The sequence below is a fragment of the Malania oleifera genome, chromosome 12 (genome assembly GCF_029873635.1).
Source record: "Malania oleifera isolate guangnan ecotype guangnan chromosome 12, ASM2987363v1, whole genome shotgun sequence".
Classification (NCBI taxonomy): Eukaryota; Viridiplantae; Streptophyta; class Magnoliopsida; order Santalales; family Ximeniaceae; genus Malania; species Malania oleifera.
Genome location: NC_080428.1, coordinates 3,555,478 through 3,573,363, shown reverse-complemented (window position 1 = coordinate 3,573,363; position 17,886 = coordinate 3,555,478). Strand labels below are relative to the sequence as shown.

The following is a 17,886-nucleotide window of genomic DNA, read 5'->3' as shown; positions in this document are numbered from 1 at the left end:
TGAAAAGATGTAGGACATGAGATCAAGTTGTCACCTAAAGTAAAACTTCGTGTTAAAGAGCTATACATGACACCTCTAGAGTTAGTATAAGCAACTTGATGACTTATTGGAAGCAAACTACATATGACCCTCTAAAGCTTCATTCAAAGCATTGGTGTTGTCACAAAATAAATATGATTAGAGCGTACAATTGTGAGGATTATTGTGTGCTTAAGAATGTTAGTGCACAATAAGTATCCCATTCCCCTAATCAATTAGGTCATACAAAGTACTTCACCAAATTTAATGTATGGTTAGGCCACTATTAGAGGAGGATAGCAGAAGGTGACTAGCTAAAGACTACTTAGGTGACATGGTATGCGGCTTATGAATTTTGGGTGATGTCCTTTTGGCTAACGAAAGCACAAACGACTTTCTGCAAGATGATGAATCAAATGTTTCATGACTACTTTGACAAGTTTGCCATGGTATACGTTGACAAAATTGTTGTCTACAATTTTATTCTGGAAGAACTTCAAGAGCATTTATAAAAGGTTTTCAGTAGGCTAAAAAGAGAATAGCCTATTTCTAAAGAAGTAGAAATACTCTTTTTTGTTCATAAGAGTGTCAAATATAGAGAAGGTAAGAGTTTTTCAAATTTTGAAGAATCCAATGACAATCAAGGAGTTGTAGCCTATTTGGTAATCGAGGAGGAGGACAACACCAACAAAACTACTGAAGAAAGGTCATAGGTGATACTAGACGCAGGACTACTACGGAGCCATTTCCAATTTGAAGGATTGGAAAAATACCAAAAAATCATATAAGCATCTAATAAATTGAAGAAGCTATAATCAAGAGAGGTGTCCTTAATCTTCATTCATTCATCTAGGAATTTTAGATAAAAATGGAATTCTTGGACAAAAAATGTAGAAACTTGCATGCATATAGGGAAAAGATTTGAAACTTTCTGTCTTTAATTGCTAATCACTATGTGTATTTATAAGCACATGTATTGTCCTAGTTTTCATAGTTGCATGTTTTATTAGGTAGTTGCAAAAAACTTTACTACTGATCTTGTAAAAAAATAGTTGTTCCCTTGTATAGTAGTTATCCTATTATGTGAAAGAGTTAGATGCGACGTAGCATGTGTTGCTCGTTCTTGTGACATTATGAATTTTAAGAATTGACTCGTAGGGTGATAAAATGACAATAAAATGTCGTGTTGTTGGATGGCTTGTGATGTTAACTCTAGACAAATAGATTATTTAAATAGGCAATATATTCATGACATTAGTATATATACATGCATATAAAAATCACATTTTAAAGTGATGATGTCCTTATTCATGGGTAGATTAAGGGAACATTTGATAAAATTAAACATTAAGTGTTGAATACTGAATTCAATTCTAAATCTATCAACTAGGTTCTATATATAATTGGAACTAGTTTTTGAAATTGAGTACTAAATTATTTGAGTTGTTTGGTAACTAGGCTCTATATTTTTCTGTTTCTCCATTTTAACCCTTTAAACTGTCAAATGTTAGATTTAAAGAAGATAAAAAAAAATAAAATTACATATTACCAATTGCAATTAATTGTGAAATATCTAATATCATAAAAAAGGCATTTTCCAAATATGTGTAATTGACATGAAGCCTTCATTCAAATGCTTACGTTTCCGCCCCTCCGATTTATACCATACACAACTTTAGAGTAACACATTTGCACTTATTACTTTTATCTAAATTATTATTATTTTCTTTCATGCAGAATTTTATTCCTTATCTCATTCCATTTTACCTTTCCAATGCAAATCGACATGCAACTAAGACTTCGAATGAATCAACTCATTCAGCAAGTAATTTGCAAGCCCTTCTTTTTGCCAAGACGCATTCAGCGGCCCAAATAGTACTAATGATAATAAATGTCAACTTACAATCCATTTATCTAAGTTTCTTTTGGTCTTCAAATTTTACTAATTCCAAATAGAACTTGACAATCCTAGCCATAATTCCCCACTTCCAAGTCAAAAGAGTCTAGTCTCTAATATAGCAAGAGCATGCGAACATCATTGCAATATTGCTCTACATATTTGTGTATATTCATAAATTTTCTAAATAAAATTATCATTAAATTGAAGTTAAACAAAGCTGTTAGCAAGCTCAGACAAATAAGCATATTCAAATTCAATATAAGTTCCGCTTGTGATTTATAGCTTTATTAACAATTTAACCAGTAAACTTGAAATTACTAATTTTTGATCTGAGTGGAACTTTATTATTACTTTAATGAAGTTTGAATAAATATTTTTTGAACTCAATTTAATCAACTCATTTAATGAACAAGCCTGAACAAGTATGTACTCGGTTTGAATAAAGCTCGAGCTTGGGCTCCTATAAAAATTTAATGAAGAAGTTTGATAACAATAAAAAAATGAGTTTTGCTGAAAATTTAATAAACAAGTTTAAACATGATAAAACCCAACCTGGTTTGGCCCCTCATCAACCCTAAGCATGACTTCTGTCACCTTAGGTTTCTAGATCTTCAAAACAAATGGGTCAGAACCATGCGCCTTTTGGAACTTGGTCAAGGCCAAATCAGCTTGTTCTGTTTATTATTATTATTATTATTATTACTAATGCATCCCTCCGTAAAGCAAGTAATTGCACCCAATACAGTGCTGAATCAAGCTTACCAGCATTCCAACAGAACAGCAAAAACACATGTAGATCTGTTCCAACTTGAGTGAAAAGGGAACAAAAGCTTTAACCTATATGAGAATTTCGCCTTCGCGCAAACATGTGAATAAATTTGTACACGACTCCTAACCCCATATGTTTCAAAGATCATTGCTGTCTAAAATCCGAGAAACAATTTGAGCTGAGCAAGTCGGATGCATTGGCTAAATGCTACAGCAAGTCGAATAGCCACAGTGAGCCACTTAGGATATTCTAGCCACCAAAATATACAGTTATGTTTACAAAATCCATTTTCCCTTGGACAGCACCAGAGCAGACAATTTAAGTTTGGTAACAGAACCAGCATATTCACGCAATAGAAGCAGCACCTTGAAGGAAGCTATACAGGCCTCTATTCATGGCTGTCATCCATAGCAGATGCAACTGTTTAACATAATGGTCCTACTACCACACGCGAAGTTAGGATTTAGCTATGAGTAGCTATGGCACACCAAGAAAGTTGGGAAGTCAAGAGTTTTCTTACCTTTTTTCAGCCAGGAAAGGGAACTAGGGAGAGGGGAAGGGGAAGGGGAAGGAGAAAAGGGCAAGGCAGAAGCGTGAAACTTGGTAGGTGGGGTTTTTGTGTATGAAAGAAAATCAGGTCGAAAAAAAAAAAAAACTTTTAAGCCTAGAGGATGCCTACAATATACAGAATAGGCTATAAAGAACCCCTTGCCCCCATCAAATTCCATGAACTCACTGCCGAGGCACTGGTGGTGGTGTTGGCTGGTGACCTGGCCCATAGAACCCAATGCCAGGAGGTCGGTAATAACCTCCAGTGCCTGGCTGTTGCTGTTGCTGCTGTTGTGGTTGCTGAGGTTGAGGCTGCTGGGCTGGCTGAGGGGATGGCCTCGCTGCTAAACCAATTGATACATGTGAAGGAAGAGGCGGAGGCGGTGGAAGGCTGCTAGTGCTAAATCCGTAAGGCATTACCCCCAGCATCAGACCCGTAGATTGAACATACTGATTCGTTGGTTGATTTGAAGGAAGAGGTGGAGGTGGTGGTGGTGGTGGAGGAAATGGAACCTGCACCTGGCTGGCCTGGGAGGGGGGCTGCATGCTTGTGGATGGTGCAAAAGGAACACTGCTCATTGGTTGCTGTTGCAGAGAGGAAATATATGCTGTATTGCCCACATCAGAATTGCTAACATCAGGAGCAGGCATTGCTTTTTCAAGTTTAGGCCGTTTTTCCTGAGAGAACATGGGCAGAGTAGAGGTAAATCCTGCTGTCTTCAAGCCCCCATTCATGGTTGCAGCTTCTTCTGCAACGAGAGATGAGAGAACAGAGGTAAGCATCTGAGCGGAGGATGTAGAGGCAGCCAGCTTAGCAGCAACAGCAGCAGCTGCTGCTTTCTTGTTCTCTTCACTCATTAAAGTTGTAAAAGGAACTGCAGGTTGGGTCAGAGGCAGCTGAGAAGAAGTGATGGTTGATTGAACAGAAAGCAAATTCGGTTCAACCACCCTTGGGACTTCTATCAAAGAGGTAGTAGCAGTCATTGAAGGACCAGGACCTGACGATGGTGTTAGCCTCTGCCTTATACTGTGTGCTTGCTCAATGTGCCCTCGAGCAACCTGCACAAGAAGTGTCACCGTTGATTCCCAAGAAAACAGCAGCTATATTCCTACTTGGATCAATAAGATAGATAAATGTGGCATAAAATGATAAAAGCTAAACAAAATCATATTTGGTTTATCTGTTATAAAACCTTAACAACAGTCTTCAAAAACAAGGAAAATATGATCACTTATTTTTTCAAGCCAAAAACATTTAGAAATCTATGAGACAAACAAATACAGATGCAGGGTGAGAGAGAGAGAGAGAGAGAGATGATGATGATGATGATGAAATAAAGCAAACTCGAAGCCTCAAGGAGCACTTTTAGAATTTCAAGGCACAATAACCAACAGAGCAACAGAATAAGACTTGAATTCCACCACCCCCCCCCCCCCCCCCCGCCCCAAAAACTTCTAGTAAAATAATACAACAATATTTAATAGAATTTTCTTACTTAATATGGTATGAATAACTGAAAATGATAAATCCCATAAGGTTAGCAGGCATAAAAATTGGTGCATAATGGCCCCTTGAGTAGCCCAAAACAGCACTACTGATTTATTGGTTCTAATTAAGTTTCACATAGGGCGGGCCAGCTCTGGTGTTACAATGTATTAATGACTGCTATGATGCAGATTTCCATGAAAGGGCAAATTTTTTAGCACTTTTTGTTCATAACATAGAATCTAACAAGAAAACGGAAAAGAAACAACACAATCATGCACAAGGAACACAGGATTTGTGGACAATAAAATGACATCCTTGAAAGATAAAGCAATCAAACCACCTTAAAGCAAAGGTGATTAAAAGGTCACAAAATTTTTTGACTCAAAACTTTCAAAAATCAAAAGGAAAATTAGGGGAAAAAAACAAAAACATAAAAATAAATAAATAAAAAATAACATAAAACAAGTAGCACCAAATACTAATCCTGCAAAGATAGAGCAATTGAACTTATTCCAATGTCTGGAAGAACAATTAAAAAAGACAAAATTCTACAACATGTGTGCTATGCTCACATGGGATATTTGTGCTGACCAGCCATTTGAGCTTTTCCTCACAAATAGGCCCCAATTGCAGTTTTGCTGACAACCAGAAGGGCAATAAACTGACAAAAATTTATTAAAAATAAATTAATAAATAAAGTTGCATGCATGCACAGACTATCTTTATTTGTAAAAGTACATCGCATTCCTTAGCAGGAAGTTGATCAATGAGAAAAAAATATACTAAAATTTTGCAACAAGTAATAATTTTGCCAACATGTCAAACTGCATTCTTGTTTGACATATCAGTCGTAAAATTCTGCTAGTAGTAATAATTTTGCCAACATGTCAAACTGTATTCCTGTTTTGACATATCAGTCTTTCAACATAAAAAGCCTACTTTTAAAATACCATGTGAAAAAAAAAAAAACAAAACAAAACAAAAAAACAAAAACAAAACCCAAAAAAAAAAAGGAAACAAAAGAAAGGACTTATATCACTGTAGCTTTTATCCCCTTCTTTCATCTTTCAATAAGTTTTTTTCATCCAAAGTCCTAGATCCACAACCAAAGATGGCATATGAAGTCGTATAAAATGGTTGAAGGCTAAAAAAAATTCGAGTTTTCACCTGAGAAATTCATCTTTTTGTTCAACTAATATTGTTTTTTTTTTTTCTTAGAAAACAGTTTGGAAGCACCAAAGTACTCAAACCTAGATCTACTTTCATCAAAGTTTAAAGAATGCGGTCGCTTTCACGAGTTGACGAAATTTAAAACTACCTACCTCATTCCAGGTTATTTTAGGTCTACCCCTACCCTATTTAATACTAGAAATAATAAGTAACCCACTCCTCCTCATAGATGAGCTACTAAGCATGCTTTTCAAATGCCTAAACCATCTAAGCCGCCCCTCCCCCCTCGTCTTTGACTGGTGCTATGTCTAATTTATCACATATATGTTCGTTCCTTAATTTGTCTTTTAATGTTATACCAATCATCCACATTAACATTCACATTTCGGCAACTTTTACTTTTTATCCATGTTTCTTAGTTGCCCAACATTATGATCCATAAGGCATTGATGGTCTTATCTCCATCTTATAGAACTTTCCTTTTTAAGGGAATTCTACAAGCACACAAAACGCCTAACACACTCCTCCATTTTACCCAACCTGCTTTAACTCTATGAATTAAATTCTCTTTAATTCCACCTTTTGCTTGCATAATAGATCCAAGATATCGAAATCTACAAATGCTATTAATTTCTTGATTATCAAGTTTAATATTTTCTCCAATACTCCCCCTTACATTACTGAAATTACATTTTATATATTATGTCATATTCCTACTAATCCTAAAACCTTAAGACTATAAAACAGTTCTCCAAACTTCAAACTTAGATTCTACACCACTCCTACATTCATTAAAGGACAATATCATTTGCAAATACCATAAACCAAGAGATCTAGTTTTGGATATTTCTAGTGAATTCATCAATATCTAAACCACAAAAATAAGGACTCAAAGTAGAATCTTGGTGCACACATATTGTGATTGGAAATTCTCTGAATTCCCCTTCTATAGCCCTAATGCTAGTTGTTAATCTATCATACACATCCTTAATGACCTCAACATATCTATTGCAGAGTCCCTTTTTTCAAAAACTAACTAATAAACTTCCCTAGGTACTTTATCATAGGCTTTCTCTAGGTCACTAAAAACCATATACAAGTCCCTCTTCTTTTTCCTAAACCTTTCCATAATCTTCTTAAAAGATAAATAACTTCTGTTGTCAATCTCCCAGGCCTTAAGCCAAATTGATTCTATGAAATTCTAGTTTCTTGTCTTATAGTGCGCCAATGAGGAAGAATGAATTCGTTATTGTGAGGGATAGTATAAGGGATAGGGTAAACCCAAAATAACATGGAATGAGATAGTAAGGATATAATAGCCCTAAATCTATCGAAGAAAATTGCCCATGATTACATAAATCGACGGAAAAGGATTCATGTAGTTGACCCCACCTAGTGGAACTTAAGACTTAGTTTGTCGTTGTTGTTATTTTCCTTTCTCATAGTTTCATCATATGACTCGTAATCTTAATTTCGCAATGGTTATTACAATTTGAATATCACCTTTGTTTTTGTATAAAGGTATTAACATGTTTTTCCTCCATTCCTCTGGCATTTTTTGGTTTTTATAATAGTGTTGAATAAATTAGCTAACCATATACCTCCTTTATCCCCTAAACATTTCCAAACTTCAATAGGTATGTTATTTGATCCTATAGATTTCCCACTTTTCATTTTTTTAAAGTCATATTAAATTCAAAGACTCTAATTTTGCGAATAAATCTCCTATATTTAGTTTTTTTTTCCCCTCATTTGTCACTTCCAAGCTCAAGCTTTTAATTTGAGTTTCATTAAACGACTTATTAAAGTATCTCTACCACCTATCTTCTATGTCTTCTTCTTTGATTAAGACATTATCTTTTTCATCCTCTATATATTTTACGTCACCTAAAGATTTGCATTTTCTTCTCTAGCTCTAGCAAGTTTATAAAATGTCTTTTTCTCCTTCTTTTCTATCTAGTCTAGTATATAAAGTATCATAAGCTCTATGTAGCTTCACTAATAGCTTCTTTTGCATTTTTTCTTACCTCTTTATACTTTTCAAGATGTTCTATATTTCTACAACTTTGCCATGTTTTATACCAATTTATTTTTGCCTTTATAGCTTTTTAGACATCTTGATCCTACCACCAACTTTCTTTACTGACCAAATATCTTCCTCTGGATTCACCTTAAACCTCTTTTTCTATCTTTATGATAGAATTAGCCACTCTATTCCATATGATGTTTGCATCTACCTTGTCTACTATTGTCCAATCACTCTCCTTAATCATTTTATTTTTTTGAATTTTACCACATTTTCTCCCTTCAAGCTCCACCACCTAGTCCTCTTACATTGATTTATGTTGCTCTTTCCCTTCCATTTTTTAGCATATATATCTAATACTAGGACACTATGTTGTGTAGTCAAACTTTCACTTGGGATAACTTACAATCTTTGTATGATAGATGATCCCCCTTCCTAGTTAAAAAGAATGTGTTTGTTTTTAATTTTGTCCACTCTTGAAAGTAATTAAATGTTCCTCTCTTTTATCGTAGGACATGGAAAAATCTATAATTGTATCATCAGCCTCATTTCTATCTCAATGTCCATGGCCTCCATGTATCCTCTCATAACCTATATTGTCCTTTCCAATGCGTCCATTCTAATCAACTCCTATAAATATATTTTCAGGCATTGGTATCCCTTGTATAGTACTATCCATATCTTCCCACAATTGTCTTTTTAAGATTTTTTGCTAAGCCTCTTTGGGGAGCATACGCACTAATGACATTTACTATTATCTTGATTATTTATGATCTTATCCCTTATTCTTTTAAAGTCTAGTATATTATCTTTCAGGTCATTGTCTACAATGCTTCCCACCCCGTTTTTATGTTTCATTTCTCTAGTGCACCAAAGTTTAAATACTAATTTCTCAATTTTTTTCCCCTACCCACTTCGTCTCAAGAAATGCAAATTAAGTTAATTTTCCTTCCAATCATTGTATCCACTATCTCTATGCTTTTTCCATAAATGTCCCTATATATCAAGTTGTTCATCTAATCCTAGTTTCCTATGCTAACTTCTTAGTTCTCTCTCCTCTAGATTAACTCGATCTACTCCACCCTTGTCTATTTCTCACTACACTCAGGTAGTATAAGTGCAATGAGTCACTTGTAGGGAATGACCTAGTGATATAAAGATCTAAAGTTTTACACGTTCTGTGAACTACCAAACGCAATCCTGGTCCTTTATCCGAGGTTGGGACCGGCTTAATGTAGAAAGATAACTTGTGTTACACAAGCTAAGTGCAAGAATCAACATTTTATTATTTACTCTTTTTTTTTTGCGAACTTATTTAACAGACAAAAAAGGAAAATTCTAAAAACCCGCACAACCTACCCTAAGGAATCTAAACTAAGATCAATTTGAGAAAACCCACACAACAAACGATCAAAGCTTGGTCACCGAGAATGAAACAATCAAATTAGGTAAAATGCACAAATGGATGGGTTAATTTCATGTCTTCATTGTCAACTTAAGTTTCTTCGAAGATTGCAAGCCTCCCCTTATGCTCTAGTTGTCTTAGAGCACACATTAAAATTATCCAATCCATTCCATGAAACTCTGAATGAGAAAGAGCAACTCTTATAAAATAATCCCTTTAAAAATTCCAAAACCCACACACCACAATGAGGCCAGATACTAGATTTTATCCTAAACCAACACCTAATTTGATTTCTTCCTAGAGAATATTTGTGCATCATGCTCCAACCATACCTCCCATAAAACTACAAATATGCCACACTTTCATAAAGTTACCCTCTCCTTCCTTATTCCAAAGCCTGTGAAAGAAATGGCCAATGATCCTCCCACCAAAGGACATAACAAAGTCTCTCTTGTAATACCCAAAAGATTATTCCAAATCATTCAAGCAAATGAAAAAAAATATGAGAATCTATTTTGGAATTCTTATAGCAGAGCATACTCAACCCCAAATTGCAGCAAGTTATTAGTATTTATTGTATTATGAAAAATAACCCAGAAAGTTTGAGCCTTAATTTTGGGTAGCCTTGGCCTTCCAAATAATATAAGAGTGGAAAATAAGAACTAGAATGAGTTCAAAAGATAAAAAAAAATTAAAAAAAAAAAAAAAAATAATAATAATAAAATAAAACATTGCAAGAATACACTCCTGACTGATCCGAAGATCAAGAACAAACATCCTTCCTAAAAAAAAGGTTACTCCCATTCAAAAAAAAAATAACAAAGAAGACAAGCCCGCCATCTCCCTATTGTTAAGAGGTTCCTAAAATGGAGATTCCAGGAAAACAAAGGGCTACTCAGATTCCTAAAATTGAGCAATGTCTTTTTTGCTCAGAGCTTCATTGAACGAGATTAGGGAAAGAAGCGGAAAAGGATGTGTTTCCCAACCAATAGTCTCCCCACAAATGGACACAAGAACCCCTCAGAACCTCAAGTTTAGTGTGAGGGATGAAAGAAGGATAAATCTGAGAATGGAACTCCATAGACTCTCTAGAGAACATACTAAATTAACATTGGTATCCCACCCAATGTCATCCAACCCAAACTTGCTTATTATTACTCTATGCCAAAGGGTTGATTCTTCTAGAGGAAGTGCCATAAACATTTAGCTAAAAGAGTCGTGTTTTTAGACACCAGCCTTCTTAGGCCCATTTGTCCCTCCTTTTCTGACCTACATGCCCCTCCCCATCTTACTAAGAGGTCCTTGTGAGCCCCACACTAGACCACAAAAAGTCCCTCATAATTCTCTCAAGCTTACTAGAAATCCCTATTGGTATCTCAAAAATAGACAAGAAATATAACATAATGCTAGAAAGACAAGCCTAAATTAGGGTTATTATTCCACTAAAGCAAAAAGAGCCCCCTTCCATCCATCTAATCTCTTCGTCACCCTTTCCAATACTAGATTCCAAACATTCACAATTCTAGGATTGCCCCACAAATGAACCCTTAAGTCAAAGGCCAATCCAAAATGCCAAACCCCACTTCAATAGCCCACTCCCTAACACGATCCACGACACATTCAAAGCTGCTAAACCACTCTTCTTCTTATTAATTTTAAAACAAAATACCCTCTCAAAAATTTAAGAATACACAAAATTCTCCTAAAAGGAGGACTATGATCATCCCCCTCCACAGCCCTACTCACCATACTAAACACGTTAACTATAAGAACGAATAAAATAGGGGGTAACGGGTCACCTTGTCTAATGCCCTTAAAGCGCTAGACCAAGACTTTGGTTCACCATTCACAATCATCGAGAGCCACACATTAGATGAATAACCCATAATCAATGATGCCAACACTCACAAAAACACTTTCTTGCAAAAACTTTATCTAGGAAAGTTCAATTCACTCTATTGTCGACTTTCTCGAAATCTGATTTAAAAACAAACCTCTACTTTTTATTTCTATGAATATCCTCCATCACCTCAGTGGCCAATAGAATAACATCCACTTTTTGCCTCCCCCCCCCCCCCCCAAAAAAATAAAAACAACAAACGCACTTTGGGCGCTAGAAATAATATTAACAAGCACCGCCCTCAACCTATTAGCACAAGCTTTAGTGATAATATTATACACACTAGAGACAAGACAAATATGTCCAAGATCATCAACCTTAATAGATCTAAAGGCACCAAGGCTATAAAAGAGGACTAGATGCTTTTGCTCAAAATCCCATTACCAAAGAATGCAATAAAAACTTTCAGCAATTCACCCTTAACTACCTCCCAAAAATCTTGGAAATAAGCAATATTAAAACCATGCAGGCCTAGAGCCTTGTTCCTTTCCATCCTTAAAACCAACCCCCTCACTTCCTCATCAAGCGCTCTCTTTAACCAACTCTTCTAATCAATAGTTACAGGATTCCAATCTAACCCTCTAACATCAATCTATAATGGTCCTCAGAATACGAATTCTGAAATAAGTTAGTAATAATGGAGGTAGTCTTACCTTGGTTAATGGTGAATCCCTGGCCCCCCAGATCTAACTCCTGAATCAAATATTTACTTTTCTTATCATTTGCTAGCCTATGAAAGAAAGAAGGGCTACAAACACTCTCTTTAACCCATTTGAATTTCATATTTTTCCTCCAACTCCACAATTCCTTGAAGATCGCCTCTTTCAACTCATTCTTCAAGGATACTTTTCTAATCTCCTCGCAATCTGAGAGGTTAGTCTCCTCTTACTTCCTATCCAAAAAAGCCAGTGATAAAACCTTAGGGCTTTTGATAAATTGGGAAATTTAAAGAAGGGAAAAATAATAAGAGAAAATAAGGTTTGATCACTTTCGAGGGATCTACCCCCAAATTAGCCAAAGGCTATGAATTATCTTATTGCTTGAATGGAAAAGCTGTCAGATATTTTGTGAATGGCTGAATGAATTGGCCTTGAGTTCTATATATTATATATAGACTTTACAAGAATGCTATACATGGAAAGTAAATAAGGTCTAGCATGATTCTAGCCCTATACAAGTAAACTATAATCTGTCAAGCCCTATACATGTAAACTAAATATATGCTAACTGTACAAAATAATGAATTGAAATATAAGGAAATAAATGTGGGCTGAAGTAAGGAAAGAAATCTTTTGCTTTGCTGTTTGCTACTCTGTTAATAGCCCCCCTCAAATTGATGCGGTTGATCAACAAGCGTCAATTTGCTACTTAGGAAGCAATGTCGATGACGAGTGGGAGTCATGGTAAAGATATCCGCAATTTGTAATTCAGTGGAAATGTGTGGAAGAGTGATAATACGAGCTTCAAAATGCTTCACAGATAGAGTGACAATCGACTTCAATATGCTTCGTGTGCTCATGATAGACAAGATCGGTCGTGATCTGGATAACACTCGTATTATTGGCATGTAGAGGTGTAGGATCAGTCTCAGAAAAATCTAGCTTAGCAAGCAAGCCTTCAAGCTAAATAATTTCAAAACAAGCAAGAGACATCGCCCAGATTCCGTAGATGACTTAGAAACTCTGTCTTGCTTCTTACTCTTCCAAGAGATCAATGCATCACCTAAGAACACGCACCAGCCAGTGATGGAGTGATGTGTGGACCGCACAACCAGCCCAATCAACATCGCTATAAGCAGTAAGGCGAGTAGAATTTCCTGCAGGAAAGAATAAACCACGAGTAGAAGTGCACTGAATATAGCGTATGATCCTACGGACAGTAGCCAAATGAAGATGACGATGAGTCTGAAGAAACTGGCTAACTTGTTGTACAACAAAAGAAATGTCTAGTTTAGTAATGGTGAGATAGACAAGACTACCCACCAACTTCCGGTATAAACTATAAACTGGGATCAGCAAGTAAATCACCCTCCTCTTTGCGAAGCTGGACATTTAATTCCATGGGAGTATTAACAAAAGTACCCTTCTGAAGGCAAGCTGTGGCCACCAAGTCACTGGCATACTTATGCTGATTGAGTGAAATACCTAAGGGACTACAATTCACCTCAAGACCAAGAAAATATGTGAGAGACCCACGATTTTCATATGAAAGGACGAGATAGTCTTGAGCTGAACAAGTAAAGTAGAATCGGAACCAATAATCACAATATCATCAACATAAACCAAAAGAACAACAATACCCATGTTTGATTTTCGAAGAAACAATGAAGTGTCATACTTGCTTTGCTTGAATGAAAGTTGTAATAAAGTGGTGCAGAATTTATCAAACCAGGCCCTCGGAGCTTTTTTGAGACCATAAAGAGAATAATGAAGCTTACAAACATGTGAAGTCGGAGAGGGAAACAAACCCAAGGGTGGCTTCATATAAATACACTCTTTAAGATCCCCGTAAAGAAAAGCATTCTTGACATCCATCTAATGTAGTGGTCACTCACTGGAAGCAGCAATAGCCAAAATCATACAAACAGTAGCCATCTTAGCCACAGGAGCAAAGGTCTCTACATAATTGACACCATATTCCTGATTATTCCCAAGTGCAAGAAGGTGAGCTTTGTAACGATCCAGACTACCATCAAATCAAACCTTGACGGAGTAAACCCATTTACAACCCAAAGAAGCAATGGTGGGAGGACAAGGCTTAATGTCCCAGGTGTGATTGGCCTTTAGAGAGGCAATTTCTTCCTGCATAGCTTGTCGCCAACAATCATGCTTGGCAGCATGTGAGTTGGAAGTGGGAATATCTAAATTGAACAATGCAGCAGTAAGAGCTGAAACAAAGTTACCAGAACTTGAAAAGGGAAACCCATACCTCTTCGAGGGTACAGACACTCGAGAAGAGCGATGTACCAAAGGCTCTGAGGTGCTACAATTAACTGAATCTGGAGCATGGTAGGATCAGATATCAGATGAACTACCGGAAGAGACTGTGAGCGGAGGCGCCGCATATACACAATACCTGGTTTAAAATGAGAATTGACTGGATGAAAATTCGAGAACTACTCCTCAAAGGAGGGGAGAATCACAGTAGGAGAGGAGGGTATAGAGGACATAGGAAAGAAATGTTGATTTTCAAAGAAAATAACATTCTTCGAAATACGTGTACGATGTAATGTAGGATCACAGCAAACAAATCCCTTTTGACACACATTGTATGGAAATTATCGTAACTAGATTGCTTAGCAAATAAACGAAAATAGGGAGACTCCATGAGTAGGATTTGAGAAGGTAAACGATTAATCAAGTAGCAGTTTTCAAAACCTCAACCCACAACAAGGATGGAACAGAGGTTTCCAGCAAGCGAGTATGGACCACATCTAGGAGATGACGATTTTTCCGTTCGGCTACTCCATTTTGTTGGGGAGTAGCAGGACATGAACGTTGATGAATAATGCCTTTACAAGCCAAAAATTCCTGAAACTCATTAGACACATATTCACCACCAGAATCTATGTGTAATGTCTTAGTAGAAGCAGAAAATTGATTGTCAACATACGCTAAAAACTCAATGAAAGTACGAAAAACCTCAGATTTAGAGCAAAGAAAGTAGACCCAAGTAAATCTGCTATGATCATCAATGAAAGTCACATAGTATTTAAATTTTTCACGTGAACTAACCAGGGAAGGTCCCCAAACATCACTATGGATAAGCTCAAAACACTGAGAAGCTCTACTAGCATGCAAAGGGAAGGGAAGAGTTTTGCTTTTACCAAGTTTGCAAGAGGCACACTCAAGAGATAAGGAAGAATGTTTTTTATTACCAAGTAAACCAGAGTTCAATACATGAGATAAGATCTGAGTATTCAGATGACCTAAACGATGATGCCACACCATACTAAGATCTGAAACATTATTATAAGAAAAAGACTTAATAGAAGAAACTGGAGCATGTGCTGGAACAATCAAAAGAAGTGGAAACAAGCGCCCCACTTTAGGTCCCTTCGCGATCGATTCCCTCGTTACTTGGTCCTGCACAACACAACCATTACTAGAAAAATAAACAACACAGTTGTTATCAACTAATTGACAAACAGAAATAAGATTCGTGGAAAGTTGAGGAGCAAGAAACACATTAGTGAACTTAGAAGAGGAATTTCCGACAGTAGCTATTGGCAAAGAACTGCCATTAGCAGTCTGAATAGTAGATTGACCAGTGTAGGGCCAAACATGACACAAGGTAGTGGGATTATTTGTCATGTGATTCGAGGCACATGAGTCCACATACAAGAGATTAGTAGAATTGTTACCGTGGAGCACCGTTACGGATAAAGCTGAAATTAGTATCTGTTGCACCATTTCGGGTGTGTAATAATTTGCTGGAGGAGGTGCAAAAATAGAGAAGTCACCAGAAGAAGAGCCAGGAGCCACAAATGTCACTGTAGGGGGTACACTAACAGAAGTTTGGAATGCCTGGGCCTTATGATTCTACGGGCGGATACGACTTTCTTTGATAATGTAACCCTTCTTGCAATAAGAGCATAATTTCTTGGAACAATTAGCAGTGATACGTCCAAATTCCTTGCGACAAAAAAACTGCAAAGTGCTAGAATGTGTGGGCGGCCCTCGTCATTGAGCAGCATAAGCCATAGGGGCAGATCTGGAGCTACCATGGGATTGTGCCAGAGTAACTTGAGTACTAAGCTGTTGTTCTTCATGAAGTAACTTATCAAAACAAACATCCAGAGAAGGAACATGAGAGAGATTTACCAGAGACAAGCGAACAGATTTATACTCGGGGCGGAGTTTCATAAGAAACTGATCAAGACGACTAGTCTCGTGAAGACGTTCAAAAAATGGGAAGAGAAGCCACAGGAACATCCACAGTAATTAGATCAAAATATTCATTCGAAAAAGTCAGAAACCCCGAATAATAGTCTTGGATGGAACGATCGTCATGTTGAAACATGGCAATCGCATGCTCTAACTGAAAACGACGGGCATCGTTATCTTGATAATATACTGTTTTTAAATAAGTCCACATGGATTGAGCGGTGCGATAAGGTCGCAAGTTGGGGACAATATGTGGCTCAACCGAGCCAAGAAGCCAAGACATAATCCGAGCATCAAGCACAGCCCATGAAGGACAAGTTGCGGACTCCTTGGATTTATCAGGATTGGGTGCACAATCCATGCCATCAATATGACCCCAAAGATCTTTTCCTTTTAGGAAAAGTTCAAACTGAAAAGCCCACGTAGAATAATTGTTGCCCGTAAACTTGGCACACACAGGTGCGGTGTACATGCTAAATAATGGGGAAAATCGAGAAGCCTAAAAAAAAAAAACTGTGTCAAAAGAAACAGACCACTAGAAAATCTAGAAGTCCAAAATAAACAACATAGGTACAAAGAGAAACCAAGAACCTCCCTGTACTAAAAAATTAAATCTTGAACCAAAAAACTGCACTAAAAGTTAAATCTTGAACCAAAAACCTGCTGCCAGAAACAACAACAGAAAGTTGTTGCATGCTTGCCAAGAGTCACAAACAGCAACAGAAACTGGAGAAATAAGTGGCAAACCAGAAACTTGTTGTGCCTGCTTGCCAAAAGTCACAAGCCTACTTGCCGAGAGTCACAAACAACAACAGAAACTAGAGAAATAAGAGGCAAACCAGAAACCTGTGGTGCCTGCTTGCCAAAAGTCACAAACAGCAACAGAAAATTGTTGCCTGCTTGCTGAGAATCACAAGGACATAAACCGGAGGAATAAATAGCAACCCAAAAACCTGTTGTGTCGACAGCCACACAGCCACAGAAGTACCGAAAGAACAGAGAAAAAATTCCAGAAGAGAAAACAAACCCCCAACAGCCATGAAACCGAGAAGACAAAAAATCGAAGGGGAAAACAAAACCTAGCAGTCGGCTGGCTCTGATACCATGTCAAATATTTTGTGAATGGCCGAATGAATTGGCCTTGAGTTCTGTATATTATATATAGACTATACAAGAATGTTGTACATGGAAAGTAAATAAGGTCTAGCATGATTCTAGCCCTATACAACTATAATCTGTCAAGCCCTACACATGTAAACTAAATATATACTAAATGCACAAAATAATGAATTGAAATATAAGAAAATAAATGTGGGCTGAAGTAAGGAAAGAAATATTTTGCTTTGCTGTTCTGTTGACAAAAGCTACGTAGGGTTACATATATATAGGATAGGGAAACCTACTCCTATTATAAATGTAAAATATCCCAATCTAAGTCCTTAATGGATTCAATCCCAATTGATTTCGGAATCCTAACACATTAAATAAAAATCCCAATATTAAATAATCCTAACATTAAATAGAATCCCAATTGGTTTAAATATCATAACACATTAATTAGAAATCCCAATTGATTTGGGAATCATATCATTGACTAGAAAATCCCAATTGATTAGGGAATCCTAACATTCTTGCGTCCTTCAAATCAGCCTTGTCCTCAAGGCTGAGCAACAATAAACTCTGGGAATCTATCCTCCAAGGATTGATAGATTTCCTAAGTTGCATCTTCAAATGATAAGTGAGACCAATGAACTAAAACTTCTATGATGTCTCG

The 17,886-nt window shown here is 36.7% G+C and overlaps 1 protein-coding gene across 1 annotated transcript in view; it reads right to left on the bottom strand.

Annotated features, from left to right (window-relative positions):
* Window positions 1-2,726: 2,726 nt before the first annotated feature.
* The window catches only part of LOC131144568 (uncharacterized), a 102,705-nt gene continuing 87,545 nt past the window's right edge, over window positions 2,727-17,886 (bottom strand). Inside the window, exon 8 of the mRNA XM_058093270.1 lies at window positions 2,727-4,295. Within this exon, the coding sequence (XP_057949253.1) occupies window positions 3,420-4,295 (876 nt within the window). The 3' untranslated portion in view covers window positions 2,727-3,419. The remainder of the gene's footprint in view (window positions 4,296-17,886) is intronic.